Below are 17657 nucleotides of genomic sequence, written 5' to 3' on the forward strand. Positions count from 1 at the left end.
TTATGAATGAGAACTTCAATAAGATTTATTACTGTATCCTCTATAATCAGCATGCTACATGAGTGAGGTGTGCGTTGTTGGTGAGACAACTCCCCTACACAACCAGCTGTTAATAAAGGAGTGTCTGCTTATCTACATCACATTGGTGTCTGTAAGTTCTTTTATCCCATTTTAGTGACACTGCTGCTGCATTAAATCCTTCTATTTAATGAGAAATCCCACATCTGCTCCACAACGATGGCTGGGAAAGCGGGCCTGGGACTGACGGGTGCATTAGCCTCCAAGGGAAGGAAAAGGGAAAAAATTAGTAACAGGCAAAGAAATGAGTGATAGACATCAACATGCACTGCAGCCCTTCCAGACCCACGGTGCCTCAGCTAAAGCCAAGTGGGTTTTATGACAATTCTCAGCATTCTGCAACACAGGACTTGGTGTGCACAGCACCAGTCTGCAGCTGCATCCCAGCAAGGCCAAGAAAAAGCATCACTGTAGGTTAGAAACTAGGTGAGAGACAAAAGCCTCTGGGAATGTGTGGCTAATTTTAGACAAGGCAAGAGCTGGTGTAACAAGATTTGGTGCCCAAGCTGTTGTGTTTCCTTTTAAAAAACACCTGGAAAAGTTGAGCAGCATCTGCAGCAAGTTCAGTATTTCAGTTATTCAAGGCATGTGGGATGTCCAAGAGCCCTCACCAGGCAAGGAGAGGGGTCAGTACTGACAAATGCAACATAAAACATGTAAAAATACTTACCGGTTTGATGACATCAGACACCCAAGCTACCCTGGCCTGTTTTTGTGTCTACATACACTGTTTGAGGTGATGCTATCCTGTACTGATCTGTCAGAGGCTGGGGGAAGAGCCCACATTGTGCCCATTTGGAGAAACAGTCCCTCTGGGGTCCAAGGAGCAGCTGAATCATCATTTAGGTTCCGGCTTTGGCAAAGGCACATAGTAAGAGCACAAAGAGCATCCTACAGCTGTGCCTGCCTTACCTATTGGGCCTTCCTGTTGTTCTTCTGGAAGAGCAGCCATGTTTCCCTCCTCTTTGGAGAAGGCTCTGTCTTGTACCTTAGCAGCAAAAGCACGTGGATGAGCAAGGAACATCCCAAGTGTCCTCTTACCCTCTAGGTGAGTGCCTGCCCAGCAGGTCCCCAATTTCTACCTCCATCTGAGCAGGAACCCGCCCCCCTGCTGTCTGAGGGCCAGGCTCAGCTCTGCAGTGAGAGGTTTTGAAAAACACAATCACCCTTCCCAGCTTCCTCCATCTAGGTAGGCCCCCCAGGGTTGTGGGCACTCAAGCAACACACTAACCAGATTTCAGTCAGGACAGGATTTTTGTGACAAAGTGACTACTTTAGAGATATGCTGGCACTGGGGAGCTGAACCTTTCCTCTGGCATGCACATCTAGAGGTATTTAAGGATTTAGTGACTCATTACCACCACACGCTGTCCTCCATGCTCTAAACCCATCCTTTCCAGTGCCAGCTGTTCCAGGATGGTCCTCTGCAGCACTGGTGCATTAGCTCCTCTTACAACAGCTACTAATTCTCCTCCCTGAAAGGTGTGAAAAGCAAAATCAGTCAGTAAGTGCTCAAGTGGTGCCCTCTGGGCTCTGGAAATTACCGCAGCAGCACATGACATAAGATACTGTGTACCATGCCCTCCTCCCCGACAGAGCTGCTCTGGCTCCAGAACAAGAGGGAAACTTTGGAACAATCTTCTTGGTCATTCCTGATCAGTCTTAGGACCAAAGCAGCTTGTGGAGAGGAGTGAGGTCCTGCAGTAGCAGGAGGCTGAACCTTAAGACCCCTCAGGGCAACACACATCCACATACTAACATGGCATGAACGCTGCTCACTGAACTCGGCCAGCCACAAGACCCTGTGGACACATACATCTTTCAATAAGTCACAGGGATCCCTGTGTGTGAATGATAGGGATTTTCATGGCCTCAAGGGGAAAGGGCCACAAAACATAGTCATCTATCACAGGCTACATGGGCCTCCCCCCAGGTAAAAGTGTAAAAAAAAAAAAAAAAAAAATTTGTTCTCACCTACCTGTGCAATTTAATGTTTTACTTCATTCACACTCTTTTTTAAAAAAAATATTAAAACAAAATTACATTGTTCTGTTTCTTGGTGGCAAAGCAGGAGATATTTAAACTCTGGTTGTATATTCTTATACATGCAGCACTTGATCACCAGTAGATAACGTCAGATACAGAACAAATAAAATTGTGCTGTCACACATGAAAGAAAAAGATTATCTCTCAAAAAGGACAGTTGTTCCCACTGGCAAGTGATATTTATTGCTATGTAGCTACTGTAACAATATTTTCACTCACTGCATAAAACAGAAAGACAGGCTCGCATTTTCCTCTGTATTCTTCCAGACCATCAATGGAATCAATTTCAGCCTAAAAGGAATGTGTAATAAAACAAAACAGGTGTTTCTAGATAACTGTTTCTGCTTCAGAGGAACACACATGAAACCACTGGAACTCAGACATCCTCAGCTGTCTGGCACCGATCCCCCATGTACAGCAAAACCCCTCCGGGTCCAGTCTCACAGGCCAAAAGGACACTGGTCAGAGCCGGGGCCACCACCGACTCCCGCTCAGCGTCAAGGACCTGAGGAGCAGGCAGAGGTGTGGCAGATCTCACCCGCAGGGCTTGGAACAGCAGCTCCTGTGCGGCAGGGATATCTACCTCACAGCAGCTTGCCCGTGTGAACCCCAGAGAAAAAAACCACGCAAAAATGAAATCGGGGTCTCTTGTTTATAAGGAGCGAGAGAAGTGACAGGAGGAGCTGTGGTGGCAGCAGCAACAGGCTGCAAGCTGTGCTGGGCAGGGGCCTCCATGAGGAGCCTCGCCGCCCACAGCTCTGCCAGCAACCCAGAGCTGGCCTTCGGCCAGGAACGGCACTTACACACAGAACCACAGCGGGACCGAGGCAGGGAGGGACTTCTGCAGGGCTCTAGGCTCGTCGCAGTGTTATAGGAGGTTGCTCCAGGCTGGTTAATTTTTAGCATCTGCAAGAATCGCTGCCCCACAGCCTCTCTGGGAGCGTGTCCCACTGTCCAACCGCTTCTACAATGAATTCTTTTCCCTTCTATCTACTTGAATTTTTCCCTGCTGCAACTTGATCCTGCTATCTGTCATTCTTTTGCTGTGTACCACTGAGAAAAGTCTGTCTCTGTCTTCTCTGTTAATCCCCCAACTAGACACCTGTCCCTTAATCTTCTTCAGGGGTGAACCAACCCAGCTCCTTCAGACTCCCTGTACATCAGAGGGACACACACACTAATGATTCTGTCTAGCATTGCTTGCTTGAGCAGACAACTGAAATGTACAGAACAGTTGAAGCCTGAAAATTCTTAGTGATAAAAGTTCTTATTGGGGTAACCAAGTGTCTGTATTTGGCAGGCTCACTCACACAAGCTGGAACTCCTGGACTGTTATCATCGTGGCTGAATAGAAAGATAAATTACTTCAGCCCTTTAGTTACCTGCTTGTTTCAGGGGACTGAATGTTTTAAGCAGTGCCAGGTTAGATCTTACCACAGCAAAATGCAGAAGATGACTGCCAACTTCATTCCTTATTTTTCGGAAAAGATCTACTACTGCTTTGCATGGACCACACCAGGCTTGAAATGCATCAACAACTGCAAGAAGGAAAACTAGTCAGAATGAGATCAAAATGGGTCAGTTTAGACATAGACCAATAGGTTGGTTTGTGCGCTTCTCCGCTTTGCAGCACAATCATTTGGAAGGGGACTGCAAAGGGGTGCTAGTGCAATAAGAAGAATCTTTAAAACCTCTGAGGACTGAGGTCTGCTCCTCTGGTGACCTCTGCAGCAACACCCTAGCGAAGGAGATTTGCCCCATGTCCAACCAGAACTTCCCAAGCTGTTGCTCCCATAGTTCTGTCTGGAGTGTGGCAGGACTCCTATTGAGCACTAGAAGTGCTATGGATTTGATTCTATAGTAGAAACTATCATCCTCTTTGAAGGTTTCAAATGCTAGATCAGAGGATGAAATCACATTATAAAATAACAAGCTAATAACAGTGATATGATAAGGAGGAGTCTTCAGAAGAAACACTGACATGGCTGTGACCTTGGAGGTACCAGATTTTCTAGGGAAAACTGCTGCACAGAGGTAGAGCACATGAGGCTTATGCAACAGCCCTCTAGCCTCTGCCCTTGGGAACCAGGGCTGTTCCTCGCACTGGGAACAGCCCTGCTCCACGTGGTGGCTGGACTGAAGACTCCAGAAGCTCCTGAACCAGCGCTGCTTTGATTACATGATAAATGTCCCACATAAATTAAGAAGACTACAATCTCCAGCTAGTCTCACTGCCACTGATATATTTATTTCTTCCATTCAGGACAAGAGGAATGGAGGGACTGACTGAACATCCGCATCAGTAGTAACTGATCCCTAACAGTACTGGTGTCCTGTTAACACAGGACAAAAGCAATCTAATATGTTGACCAAACCCTTACCAATGAGTCCATTGAGGCACAGCATTTCTTCCCAAAGCTCCTGGCTACTGATGTTAATCTGTGTGAAAGTTTAAAAACACAGTAAAAGCAACAGTAAATCATCAGGTACTACCTGGTTACTGCAAATATTGCTTCGTGTTTACGCTTAAGATAGACACATCTGCCTGAAGAGGAGCGCTCAGGAAACTCTTTTGACTGCGATCCTCTCATCTCTGACCAGCTGGGCAGAGCCAAGTTGTGCTAGAACATGGGTGGAAGACCTCTGAGAAAAAACAGCTGAAATTGGATATCCTCACTCCCAAACTCTCATTTCTTCTCCCTTTCACACATGTTCTTTCTACCACCTGACACCAGCTCCGAGAGACCCATCAGCAAGCCAGCTAATGCTGTAAAACAGCTTATTGGATGAGAGACTCATGTTGTCTCACAAGAACCAAGGCAAGGCAGATGGAATGGGTAGCATCATCCCGCCAAGAGCAAGCCCTCCCATTTAGGGGCAGCAACTACTTGAACAGTCTGGCTGCTTGGGGACCCCAGACTCAGTTTGCAGAGAGATTAAGAGTTGTTCTGGGGGGTAAGTGGGGACACGGCCCCCTGCATCTTATCAGGGCCGCTGACTGACCAGAACCCTACCTGAACCCACCAGGCTGTGTCATGTATGGCACAAGAAGGAAGGTCTGTGAAATACCTGTACAGCCTCAGGTTTTTCCTGGGGCTCTCCTGCTTTTACGGCCACACAACTCCTTGTGGGGTCAGGCAGCAAGATCCAAGAACAGGGAAGGGCTCCAGCTATCCCTCAGCTTAGCATAAAGACCTGCAGGTATGCAGGTACCAAGAAGAGCAGCAGGCAATGAGGAAAAAGGACCCTGAGCTCCCCACAACAGCACTCATGTTATAGAAGAAACACAAAAGCTACTTTGCTTTCACTTAAATGGAAATCTGATACGTAGTTATGTTTTAACACAGGCTAGCAGCTAAAACACTTATGAGCCACTGATGGATAACTGATGGGGCTGGTTCTCTGCAGGAGGCCCAGATGACAGCACGAGCAGGACAGACTTGGAGGAGAGCCACACACACACACACACTGACACTTGCTAGGTCCTGGCTTGGCAGGACCCCCCCATCAGAGCCAGCATGGCGAGGTGGTCTGGGCTGACTGCAGCGCTCCAAGTGCTACTGCGACAAGCTCGTCGCCAGCACACATCCTTCTTTCCTCTCATCTATTTGATACCCAGTCCTCGTCGCATCTTATAAACCAGATGATGCTCCACCAGCAGTTTCTCCCCTTGCCTGCACATATACCACTTGGTTAAGATGTTTGAGTCTCGGTAAAATAAAATAGTAAATATGCAGCTTTCATGATGTCCGGGCACTACAGGGTAGGGTCTGAACCCAGCATGTTCTTACCTGAATTACTGCCTGTTCTCTGAAGACTTCTAAAACATAGCGAACAACAGAGAGCACAGAAAGATCTAGGTTGGAAGGGATCTGTGGAATTCTTTGTCTAATTCCCTGCTCAAAGCTCAGTGCTGGACCAGGTTGCTCAGGGACATGCCCAGCCAAGGGTACCCTAAACGGTTCCACACGCTGTGCCACGTGCTCGTTATCCCACACTCCCAGCACTGCTCAGGCACAGAACAGGCAGCAGAGTGGCGCAGCGGAAGCGTGCTGGGCCCATAACCCAGAGGTCGATGGATCGAAACCATCCTCTGCTAGTTGTTTTACATGAAGCCATGGCTAACTGGGGAGGTCCCATTGGACCGGAGGGTGGCAAACGTTGACACCCATCTACAAGAGAGGCCGAAAGAAGGATCCAGGAAACTATAGACCTGTCAGTCTGCCCTCGGTGCCAGGGAAGGTCATGGAGCAGGTCATCTCGGGTGCCATTAAAAGTCACATAATGGACAATCAGGCCGCGTCAGCATGGGTTTGTGAAAGGCAGGTCCTGCCTGACAAACCCTATCTCCTTCTATGACAAGACAACTCAACTATTGGACGAGGGAAAAGGTGTGGATATTCAACCTGGATTTTTGAAAAGCATTCGACACAGTGCCCCATATGATACTCATACAAAAACTGGCTGCCTGTGACCCGGATGAGCAAACGGTCTGCCAGGTCAAGCACTGGATGGATGGACGGTCCCAGAGAGTGGTGGTCAGTGGAGCTAAATCCAGCTGGCAGCCGGTCATGAGTGATGACCTCAGGGCTCGGTGTTGGGACCATTTCCGTTCAACATCTTTATTGATGATCTTGGTAAGGACACAGAGTGTGTCATCAGTGAGTTCACAGGTGACACCAAGTGAAGTGGGAGTGTCGGTCTGCATGAGGACAGGGAGGCTCTACAGAGAGACTTGGATAGATTGGATCAGTGGCCAGCGTCAGCGGGATGAGCTTCAACAAGGCCAAGTGCCAGGTCCTGCCCTTGGGCCACAAAACCCCCTGCATGGCTACAGGCTTGGGGAAGGGTGGCTGGAGCTGTCTGGAAGAGAAGGATCTGGGGGTTCTCATTGACAAGCAGCTGAACAGGAGCCCGCAGTGAGCCCGGGTGGCCAAGAAAGCCAACGGCATCCTGACTTGTATCAGCAATAGTGTGACCGGCAGGAGCAGGGAGGTGACAGTCCCCCTGTGCTCTGCACTGGGGAGGCCACACCTGGAGGGTTGTGTCCAGGTTTGGGCACCTCAGCACGAGAGAGATCTTGGGGGGCTGGAGTGAGCACAGAGGAGGGCAACGAGGCTGGGGAAGGGCTGGAGAATAAACCCTGTGAGGAGCCACTGAAGGAGCTGGGAGTGTTCAGTGTGAGGAGGAGGAGGCTGAGGGGAGACCTCATCACTCTCTGCAGCTCCTGAAAGGACATTGTAGAGAGGTTGGTGCTGGTCTCTTCTCACAGGTAATTAGCTATAGAACAAGAGGGAACGGCTTTAAACTGCAACAGGGGAGGTTCAGACTGGACATTAGGAAAAAATGTTTCCCAGAAAGAGTGGTCAGAGAGTGGAACAGGCTGCCCAGGGAGGGGCTGGAGTCCCCATCCCGAGGTGTATTTAAGGGCCGTTGGGATGAGCTGTTGGGGGATGTGGGGTAGGGGAGAACTTTGGAGAGTTGGGCTGAGGGTTGGACTCACTGATCCCAAGGGTCTTTTCCAACCTGAATGATTCTGTAATTCTATCTTTAGCATCTTCCCTGTATTACAGGATCTGACCCTCAGTGTGTACCTAGAAAAACACAGTAAGTTAAAAAAAAAAGTGCTTAAGAAATATTGGGTTTGTTCATCCTGAATAATGAAGATTCCTCATAACTTTCTCAGTTGGTATCATTAATCCTAACTACATTTAGTAGATTTTAGATGCAATAAGCCCAGCTATTTTACAATCATTAACACCAACGTGCATTAAAGGACTGCTAAAATTACAAAGTCAAGGATTCCAAGAGTGTAAACTGCAGTGCAAATTAAATGGCCTCTTACAGACTTTCAGAGGCGTCACTGGAAGTCACACAATAGCTTCTCCAGGATGCCACCTCAACTGGAGAATGGGGAGATGTTCAAACACCTCCCTCTGTTCTCCTGTTTAGCACACGACCCTAAGCCTCATTTTTTCAGAGAACCCTGCAGAATTAAGAAATTTAATTAGTCCAGTTTTCACTAGTGCTAGGACCACCCTCAGAGTGTTTCACAGAATGTTAATGAGTTCAAAGAGCTTATGATAATAATTTGTGATAATGAGCTCAGCTGTGAGTTCAACTGATGGACTCAGAAAGTAATGCCTGCACCCTTCAAAGTGTTTTGCTAATTTGGAAGCCCTGAGGTTGCAAAGGACTTGGCTTTTCTCTAATATAATCAGAACTTTTCTAGGACATCACACCATGTCCTACACGAGATTCAGCTTTCATCTGCAGATGTGAACAACCACATTTTTGTGCATCGAGACCCAGCTTTCCCTTAGTTGCCAAAAGGTGCGAAGTCTGGTTGATGTAATTTCCCCCATCACACAGGCACACAGTTGGACAAGCAGCAGTAGAAACCATTTTTACCTTAAAAAAAGTGATCTTCTTTGTCTTATACAAATGTTCACATTTTCACTCCATACTTTCCAGTTTTAACAGGGAATAAATAAGGTCATAAAGCCCATAATCTCCATTAGTATCTCTCTCTGGTGAAGACTGAACTTGCTTCAAAATTTGAAGGAGACCTTCATAACCTACTTTGTGTTTTTCAATGTTTTTGTATGCTAAACTGCTTGCAGAAACCCTTTCCCCTCTATGCAGATAGTTATAAAGCATCATTAGGTCACTTGCACAGTTTAGTGTAGGGAAAAATTCTACACATCGTGAAATAAGTTTTTCAGCCTTGGAATTTTTCTTGTACCTAACTTTTCCACTACTACAGCGATCTTTCTAAATACATGAACTGGTCAGAAATGTTCAGTGACACCTACCATTCAGGAGTAAACCCCCCTTCCCCAGTTTTCCACTTCTGAATGTCCTTTGAACAACTGTCCCATGAAACATAAGATACATTTTGATCTATGAAAGCAGCCAAACCCGTGCCAGCTTGTAACAGCTCTGAAACACAACTGCAGCCCCATAGCCACTTCCCTCTGCACCCCATAGCACTGACTTTAGGGGACAGACTTGACTTGCCCCATTTTACCATGCTTCCTACCTGCCTTCAGGAATGCTTTTCCACAAGAACCTCACAGTAGGGCTTTGCCAGCAGAATCTGAGATACTCCAAGACTGAACTTCATCCTTTGCACTTACTGTGAGTTATAAGAGACTGAAATGTCCTATGACTGTCTCAAAGCTCGCTTGTGTCTGTGCAAACCTCCAAGAGAAGCTGCTGCGGCCTGTGAACTGGTCTGGGGGATGCTGCCCAGAGAAGCAGGAGTGTATTGAAGGATGCAGCCCCCACTTCCTTGAGATTGCATTGTCCGGACTCTTCACATAAGCCTCAAAGGGGCAGACATGGACTGAGCTGGCTCCATCCTGGAGCAGTTTGTGGCTCTATTGTGTAGGCCAGACCCCATGCATGCATTGCTAATGAACTGGTAAGAGGCAAACGTTCCTGCCCTTGAAGCCGGATGCAACAAAACCTGTTAGAGAAAAAACTGAAGGCGAGCAGATATGCTGATCCGCTGGTACAATTAACTTAAAGAGGCTGCAGAAAATGTTGCTCTTGTACATCTACCATCAAAGCCAGATCTGTGTGCATCTACCATCGAAGCCAGATCCGTGTGCACCCACCACCGAAGACCTGAAGGCTGAGGACTAACAGGATGCTGCTGGATCCATGGTGGTGACTATTCTTGCAGCCCTATCCCGCTTCCTTGCTTTATTTCTGCCTTTTCCTTCTATTCTGTCCTATCGCTACCCCTCTTCACCTTTTTAATAATAAAAACCTATTTTGGGTGTATGGCATTTGACCTTGTTTGTGTCTTAATATTTCTCTTGGGTTCATATCGAAACCTCCCCTGACATTGGATCAGGGCATGAATTTAAAAGATGTTTTAAAAGTCTGGCTCCTACTGACCTGCAGTACTACCTCCTTTTTCTTTGCAGCCATCCTTCTGGAGGAACAAGGGTCCTTTGAGAAGCAGTCCCAAGCACAAAGCACTGCAGATGTCCTCTTAATTCTGTGAATCCAACTGCTGGCCAACCTGCCCTATAAAGAAAGCTTCTTACCCGTCTCCGCTCCTCGACCCAGGCCGTACCGCCTACAGCAGCATCCCCGCCCTGTTGCAGGGAGTGGGATTAGCTCAGCAGTGCCCAGAGCACGGACCCGGCTCTGCTCGCACCCTTTTCACAGAGGTGAGGTCTGCTGCAGGGCCTGAATCGCTGCTCGCTTTTGGAGACACTGCAGCTTGCCCCTCCTTGCTCTGAGCACAGCAGAAGAGAAGCAGCCCCAGCCAGGGCCTGGCAGTACCTGTGTGGTGGCTGGCAGCACCCCAACGTTGCTGTGGCAGCCCTGGCAACGTCAGGGCGGAACGGCAGCCCAGCCTGCCCTGCTCCCTCCTCAGTCACTGCAGTCGGGAAGTTCAGCTGTCTCCTCTCTAATTCCCCTCCCCTGCAGCTGGAGCCCCTCTGCCTTCTCTTTGCCTGCCAAAACTGCCCAATACACCACCCCACTCCAGTTTGCCCCTACCCCTCCCAAACTAGGGGCCCAAGACAAGGCACAAGATCCAGACACAAAAGCTGCGAGTCCACTCCAAAACACAGCTCAATTTTTGAAGGTTGGTTGGGTTTTTTTCTTACTTGCAGTGAGCACCCAGCACCTGTGCCCAGCACCCCACAGGGTTTGGGCAGAGCTGCTGCCCACCTTGTCCCTTCCCATGCCTGGGGTCATTGGGCCCCAGATGCAGACCTTGGAGGTGCTGCTTCTCAGCACACGATGTCTGGTGGCCAGGTCCTCCACCTGGCCAAGGTCCTTCCTGGTTGAGGATTTGGCTTTTGGCACATCAACATCCCTAGCGCCCCTGGCAGCCCAAGGGGACACTGGCCAGTGCCTCCATGGGACATGGTGGGGCTGAGCCTTGGCAGAGGGTCCCCTGCCTTGAGCACCAGCTCAGCCGAGCAAACTACACCCCTGAATGGCCCCAGCAACTGACTTTGGAGAAATAAGTCTCCACTAAAGTCCTGCTGATTTTAACCACCACTGAAATTTTGCATGTTTACACCTACTTTTTATGATTACCAAAGACAGTCCCGTTAAACTCATTTTCTAGTCTTCAACAACCTAATCTCATGCACCTCAACTTATTATTCTGTCCGCTGTGCCACCGCTTCTCAGCAGCTTCATGGAGGTACAGCATCTACTGCAACAGCAAAGTCTGTAACATTGAATTTATAAGATATGAGATGTTTGCCTTCAGAATATACTGTCACAAGCTGATTTTGAGCGGGTCACTTAGTTTCTCTCCTTATTACAATGCAAATCTGTAATTAGAAAACCAGCCAAATTATAAGTCTCATTTGACTTTGCATGGGAGACACTACTCCAAACGTGGACTGGAGGTGGTGGGGAGCGACCAAGTGTACTTCTCTGACAACCAGCATGCCAAACTCCATAAAGAACTGCAGGTTTTTTTGACACATGTAACCTTTGAGAGGACTACCATCACTGGACCCAGATATAAAGAACAGATATACTTATCAAAATTCATTAGGACTGGTTCTGAGAAGAGAAATGGCACAAGAACAGCAGAAATCCTGGTGATCTGTATGATGTTCAGACAAACTCTATACTTGCTTTGGTTCTGCAAGCAACCCTGTAATTCTCTATACACTGCTACCTAAATAAAGTTGGTAAATCAAATTTGTTCCCACTGTGAATCTCAGGCTAGCAACTGTCAGTCTGTAAAGAAGCTGGCAAGAAAGCTGAGATTTCTCCACGAAGCTGAGAAAAATCTAGATACTCTGGTAAAGTTCTTTTTATTTACAGTATTCTTCTTTTTGTACATACCTATAGCAACATCAAAAATTATTCACAAAGCTTAACTGAATGTAAAAATGTTCTCATCCAACAGTTCATCCTATGAATATCTGTGGAAAATGTCAACTGTTCTCATGCAGCAACAAGATTGTCTGAGCATTGTTTTTCATTTTTTTCTGGTAGAATTTTAGGAAGCCACCTCAAAACATGTACACAGATACTTACTCACCTTTTCTGAACACCTTTAGGCACCGGAGTTTTATAGAATCAAACTCAGATTTGCTTTTAGAAACGTGAATTAGGGGAGGACAAGAGGTATGTAAGAACTTGAGCTCCTAAACATACATAGCAGGAGTGCAAATTTAGAAGTCAGATGCATGCTGTACAGTTTTGGATTTAAAATATCTGCCTCAGAACTTTTTTCTCGGCTCAAGCAAAAATATATTTGACTGAATTTTATAAATAAGACTTCACATCTGAGGTATTGGTATTTATCAAGTTCTCACATATTTTTACTTCCCCTTTTGTTCAGCCCCCAAAGTCCATCATGAAAAATTTGCAGAAGGACATTAAAAAACTGCCAGTCACTTACTGCAATGCCTGGGGAAAAAGTGTCAGGTGCTCACTTTTATTTGTCTTTCAAGAGTGGAAGAAGTTACACGAAATGTATATATTCTCCTTTGCAACCAAATGATAACAGTTATCTGATACATAGCACATTCAAATTCCAGGCCAAACTGTGGTCACATTTTCTGACACAAGTAGTTACCTTGGAAAAATGTAAGGCTATCACAATTTGACCTTCTGATTAGAAAGAAAAGAGTAAGATACTTATCAAAATTGGTTAGCAAAGTTACAGACCTCTCTTCTTGCTGCAGCCTTCCTGGAGTTCAGTGTAACAAAAGAAAGATTTGGTTTAAGACACTGGCTGCAATCTTTAGTGTGCCTGTTAGTGCTATGTAAATATAGTGTTTGGAGATTCTGACTATTAAAACTATGGTCTAAACTGAAATCAGAAATGAGACACGGGAAGAAAGCAAGAACCCTGAACTGCATGAAAGAGAGCTCCTTGCTGCCCTCATTTGTTCCTATGCACATTTGACTGTGAAGCCACAGGGGTCTCATTCCAGCCTAACCTTACACACTCCTCTTCATTTGTGCTCGTATTTTTTTCTCCACACAGGCACAATTTTCAGGAACTTCTAGACAATCTAGGCTTCTGAACAGAGTAAAAACCCATTGCTTATTATTCAGGTATCCAAATCCATGCAAATGTGTATACCTGCATATATACACAAAATCTGTAGCAACATTACTTGAGCTAAAAAACAACCCCAACAAAACCAAAACCCCAATTTTTCCATCCCTTCCCCAACTTAATGCACCCAGCTGATGTTTCATGGAAATAATCTGTAAGTCACTTAACTATATCTGGAGGTAAAGGATGCAAAACGAGAGCAATCCCTTAATCACTGCTTGCCAGCTCCTTCTGGTCTCTTGAAAGTATAACTTCTGCAACATACTGTTTGCTCTATTGATATTAACGACCAGCAAATACTTATCACCAGTGAAATAAGCTAATCTTTCAGCAATTATCTGAGCAAGTTCTTGGCTACTAAAGCAATAGCTTATGCCTGCTGATATTGCAGCCACCTGTTACTTTCCAGGAAAGTCAACAGTCATGCTAACTCTGAAGTATGAGCTTCTAAGAACGTAAAGAAACCCAAAATAATCCAGTTGACCCATTCCATGGATTTGAACTTGTCATCAGTACCAGGTGACCTTATATGGCAGTAAAAAAAACTCTTGGACCTTGTCAGTACAGAATGCGCTGCTTATAATTTGGGGTTTACTGTCTCCCTCTATTTTTCTCTTTAAAAAGGAAGTATAATGTAAGTTAAGCTGAAGTTCAAAATGCATATATTTTACTTAAAAACATTCATCTGTTCAAAATTCAAAATAAACTTTATGGGATACAACAGTTTGGTATTTTTTTTTTTAAATAACATTTCATTCAAACTGTATATAATTCATTGAAGTATTCGTACAGCAAACAATGGTTAACCCTTGAAAACCTGTAGAAAAAGATTTTCACACAAAAAAAAGGAAAAACAAAATTGAGGTATCACACCCACACACATTCACCCAAGCACACCCACACATTCGAGCACACCCACACACATCCACACACACAGGCTGCAGCAAAAGCAGAAAATTGTAGGCCCAAAAGGAAAATGATGACTGATTGTTCTATCCGAAAGTCCAGGTAGCTCAGGAAAAAAAAACCCAAAAAACCAAAACAACCCCCCAGGAGTCCTCTGAGTAAAGAAACTACCTCAAGAAAATTCTCAAGTGCACTGGAGACCTGATCATTTAAACTGTTTCTGCAAAGCAGCTCCCTGCACCTGAGAAAAATGCAGCCCAAGGTGACTTGTGCAAATATAAGGAGTCAGGAATATCTCCTGCTATTCCTTAAGTAGACATGAGGGGTGTCCATAGATTCAATTAGTCTTTGATCATGCAAGATACTGCTGGAGTGCTGTCTTCGCCCTGCAATAAAGGAAAAAACCTGTTAATCATCAGGGTTTGGCTTTATCATCAACAGCTTTATGTACAAGACTATGCATCGTGCCAGCAAGAGAGGCAGGATGAACATGTGAGGTAAAAGGAAGCCAAGTGGCTGGTTCCTTCAGATTGGAAGAATCTAACCCATGGTACAGAAGTGCTCTGTGTGGGCTGTGACAATTTAAGAATCCACCTTGCATCTAAGAATTAGATGATCTAGCCAAGTATATTAGATGATCAGCATAAACTGAGAGACTTTCAAGTATGGTGGGGCTTAAGATATATATTGAACCTTATTATCAAAACACCTTACAAAAAACTTATTTAAAAAGAAAAGAGCAATAATTGTGAAGAGCAATTACTTTTCTGCAATACAGATGTGCCATGAAAAGCAGGTCTTTGACCTGAGAAATAAAAGATTTTGTAACTCAGAACATACTAGAAGCACGTTAGCCCTGTCAGCAACACCAGCCCTACCAAAAACATACAACGAGATGAGAGCGAGAAAAGAAGCAGCAGCCAATGTAATACTGGAATTTTTGTAACACTGTGCAACATTTTTGTTAAGACCTCCCAAAACTCTCGGGTTACAGTTTCATCATCACTTCAGCTAATTTAGTGTTTCCTACCACCTGAAGTGAGAAGCTTAACTCTTCCTTTGTCCCCCACCCATCCCAACCACACTGTCATGACCATGACAGACTTTTCCAAGATCTGATACAACTCAGCAACCCAGAAGATTTTTTTTTTTTCTTCCAAGTTTCCTGCTACGTTCACAAGTCATATCAGCTCATTGAGGGGGCTGACGAGGCAAAGCTGAGATGGGGTAAACAGTGGGAGCTGGTTTCCCAGAAGAAACAGGAAGGACAGTGACCTGAAACAGTACTAAGCACGATCTACTCCATCTCTTAAAACCAAAGCTTAAGTGTTGACAAGCAAGGCCCATTCACCAGAAAGTATTTTACTGGTGTAAGTTCTATTCCTATTTCTCACTGTTTGATAACCCTGTTTAGTTTTTACACAATTTTCTGTAAACCTGATTAACTGATATATGTATGTTCCTGATTATTAACTTAAATACTGATACTTTTGCATAGATATTAAACAAAGAAGTCCTAACTTTACTACAAAGATATTTAAGAACACTGGAATACCTTCCATAAAAACAAGAAACCCAAATTTAATGCATTTTAAAACACTGCACAGTTCTGAGTTGTGTTGTCTATGTATGACCTCTTCCAAAAATCAGATCATCTCCTTCAGTTCATTATGGGTTATTACTAACTGGATGTGGGATAACTGCAAAAAGTGAACATAAAAAACCAGAAACTGTCATTAGCTATTTTGGTTACGTGTATTTGTGAAAAAACTAGATGATCTGTGGAGATACTACAATATGAGTAACAGAACGGATATGTGGAAAGCTACTGTTGAGTTTAATTAGTTTAAACTAATTTAAATGATATTAACAACAGTGGTGATACTGTATTATCTTCCTAATTCATAGTGTTATGTGATGGCTTACCATTCTTCCAATTCTCTGGAACTTTGTTAGTAGTTCAAGGTTTACACAAATATCTGTGTATCAGTGAGATTTCAGAGAGGATCCTCCACTGATTTAGAAGATCTTAAGTGAAGCTATTTTATACTACTGAGAACATCAGTAAAATCTGTTATTCCTGGGTAATACAAAACCTGCTCTTTAAGCAAGTGTTCATCACAATTTCTTTATACACTGTAAAACTCAGTGCAGACAGTTTTTCTGGGGCATTTTTCTATAATCACAAGATTTCAAGAAAAGATACTTTTTCAGTAAGAAGCAAAGATTTCCCTCTAATACTGTTTTTGGATTTTTCTTTATACTCACTTGTCACACAGATTTGGATCCGATGACTGACTCAATTTGTGTAGAATATCTACTATTCCCATGTCTCGTAGTTTATCTTGACGTTCTTGTGAACCTACAACAATAAATCACATTGTTGGGAATACCACCAAAAAAGAAATGCCTACAGAACAGAAGAAAGGAGTGGTAGCAGATACCAGCTCAAAGGCATTCAGTTAGAACACAACAATGGAAAAACTCCCTCAGTTGTGGCTACTTCCCAACGGCGCTCTATTTTTTTTCCAGGACCTTGTTCTCAACAAGGAGGGGCTGGGGGGGAATGTGAAGCTCAAGGGCAGTCTTGGCTGCAGTGACCGTGAAATGGTGGAGTTCAAGATCCTTAGGGCAGTGAGCAGGGCACACAGCAGGCTCACTACCCTGCACTTCAGGAGAGCAGCTTTTGGCCTCTTCAGGGATCTGCTCGGCAGAGTAACACAGGATAAAGCCCCGAAGGGAAGAGAGGCCCAAGAAAGCTGGGTAACAGTCAAGGATCACCTCCTCCAAGCTCAGAGGAGGTGCATCCCGACAAAGAGGAAGTCAGGTAAGAACACCAGAAGGCTGCACAGATGAACAAAGAGCTCCTGGACAAGCTCAGACACAAAAAGGAAGCCTACAGAGGGTGGAAGCAAGGACAGAGAGCCTGGGAGGCAGAGAGAGAAATTGTCTGAGCAGCCAGGGATCAGGTTAGGAAGGTCAAAGCCCTGACAGAATTAAATCTGGCCAGGAATGTCAAGGGCAGCAAGAAAAGTTTCTATAGGTACGTTGGTGATAAAAGGAAGACTAAGGAAAATGTGGGCCCTCTCTGGAAGGAAACAGGAGACTTCATTACCTGGGATACAGAGAAGGCTGAGGTCCTGCACATGGCTTGGGGCAATGCCAAGCACAAATCCAGGCTGGGCGAAGAGTGGATGGGGAGCAGCCCCAAGGAGAAGGACTTGGGGGTATCACTGGATGAAAAACTGACTGTGAGCCAGCAATGTGTGCTCACAGCCCAGAAAGCCAACCGTGTCCTGGGCTGCATCCAGAGCAGTGTGGGCAGCAGGGCGAGGGGGGGATTCTCCCCCTCTACTCTGCTCTCATCAGACCCTCCTGCAGTGCTGTGTCCAGCTCTGGGGGCACCAACAGCAGAAGGACACGGACCTGCTTGAGTGGGTCCAGAGGAGGCCACGGAGATGATCAGGGGCTGGAGCACCCCCTGTGAGGGCAGGCTGAGAGAGTTGGGGGGTTCAGCTGGAGAAGAGAAGGCTCTGGGGAGACCTTAGAGCCGCCTCCCAGG

General features: G+C 45.5%; 1 protein-coding gene and 1 non-coding gene across 6 annotated transcripts in view; one reads left to right on the plus strand and one right to left on the minus strand.

Annotated features, from left to right (window-relative positions):
* Positions 1-6151: 6151 nt before the first annotated feature.
* Positions 6152-6223, plus strand: TRNAM-CAU (transfer RNA methionine (anticodon CAU)). The gene has a single exon. It is a non-coding gene; the product is annotated as a tRNA-Met (tRNA).
* A 7616-nt stretch (positions 6224-13839) lies between these two features.
* The window catches only part of ARMC8 (armadillo repeat containing 8), a 79893-nt gene continuing 76075 nt past the window's right edge, over positions 13840-17657 (minus strand). For all 5 annotated transcript variants that reach the window (XM_074912189.1, XM_074912187.1, XM_074912185.1 and 2 more), the window contains 2 exons: positions 16364-16457; positions 13840-14481 (listed from right to left, as the gene is read on the minus strand). In XM_074912189.1, coding sequence (XP_074768290.1) covers positions 14448-14481; positions 16364-16457 — 128 coding nt within the window. In that variant the 3' untranslated portion in view covers positions 13840-14447. The remainder of the gene's footprint in view (positions 14482-16363; positions 16458-17657) is intronic.

The sequence above is a fragment of the Athene noctua genome, chromosome 8 (assembly GCF_965140245.1).
Source record: "Athene noctua chromosome 8, bAthNoc1.hap1.1, whole genome shotgun sequence".
NCBI classification, from domain to species: domain Eukaryota; kingdom Metazoa; phylum Chordata; class Aves; order Strigiformes; family Strigidae; genus Athene; species Athene noctua.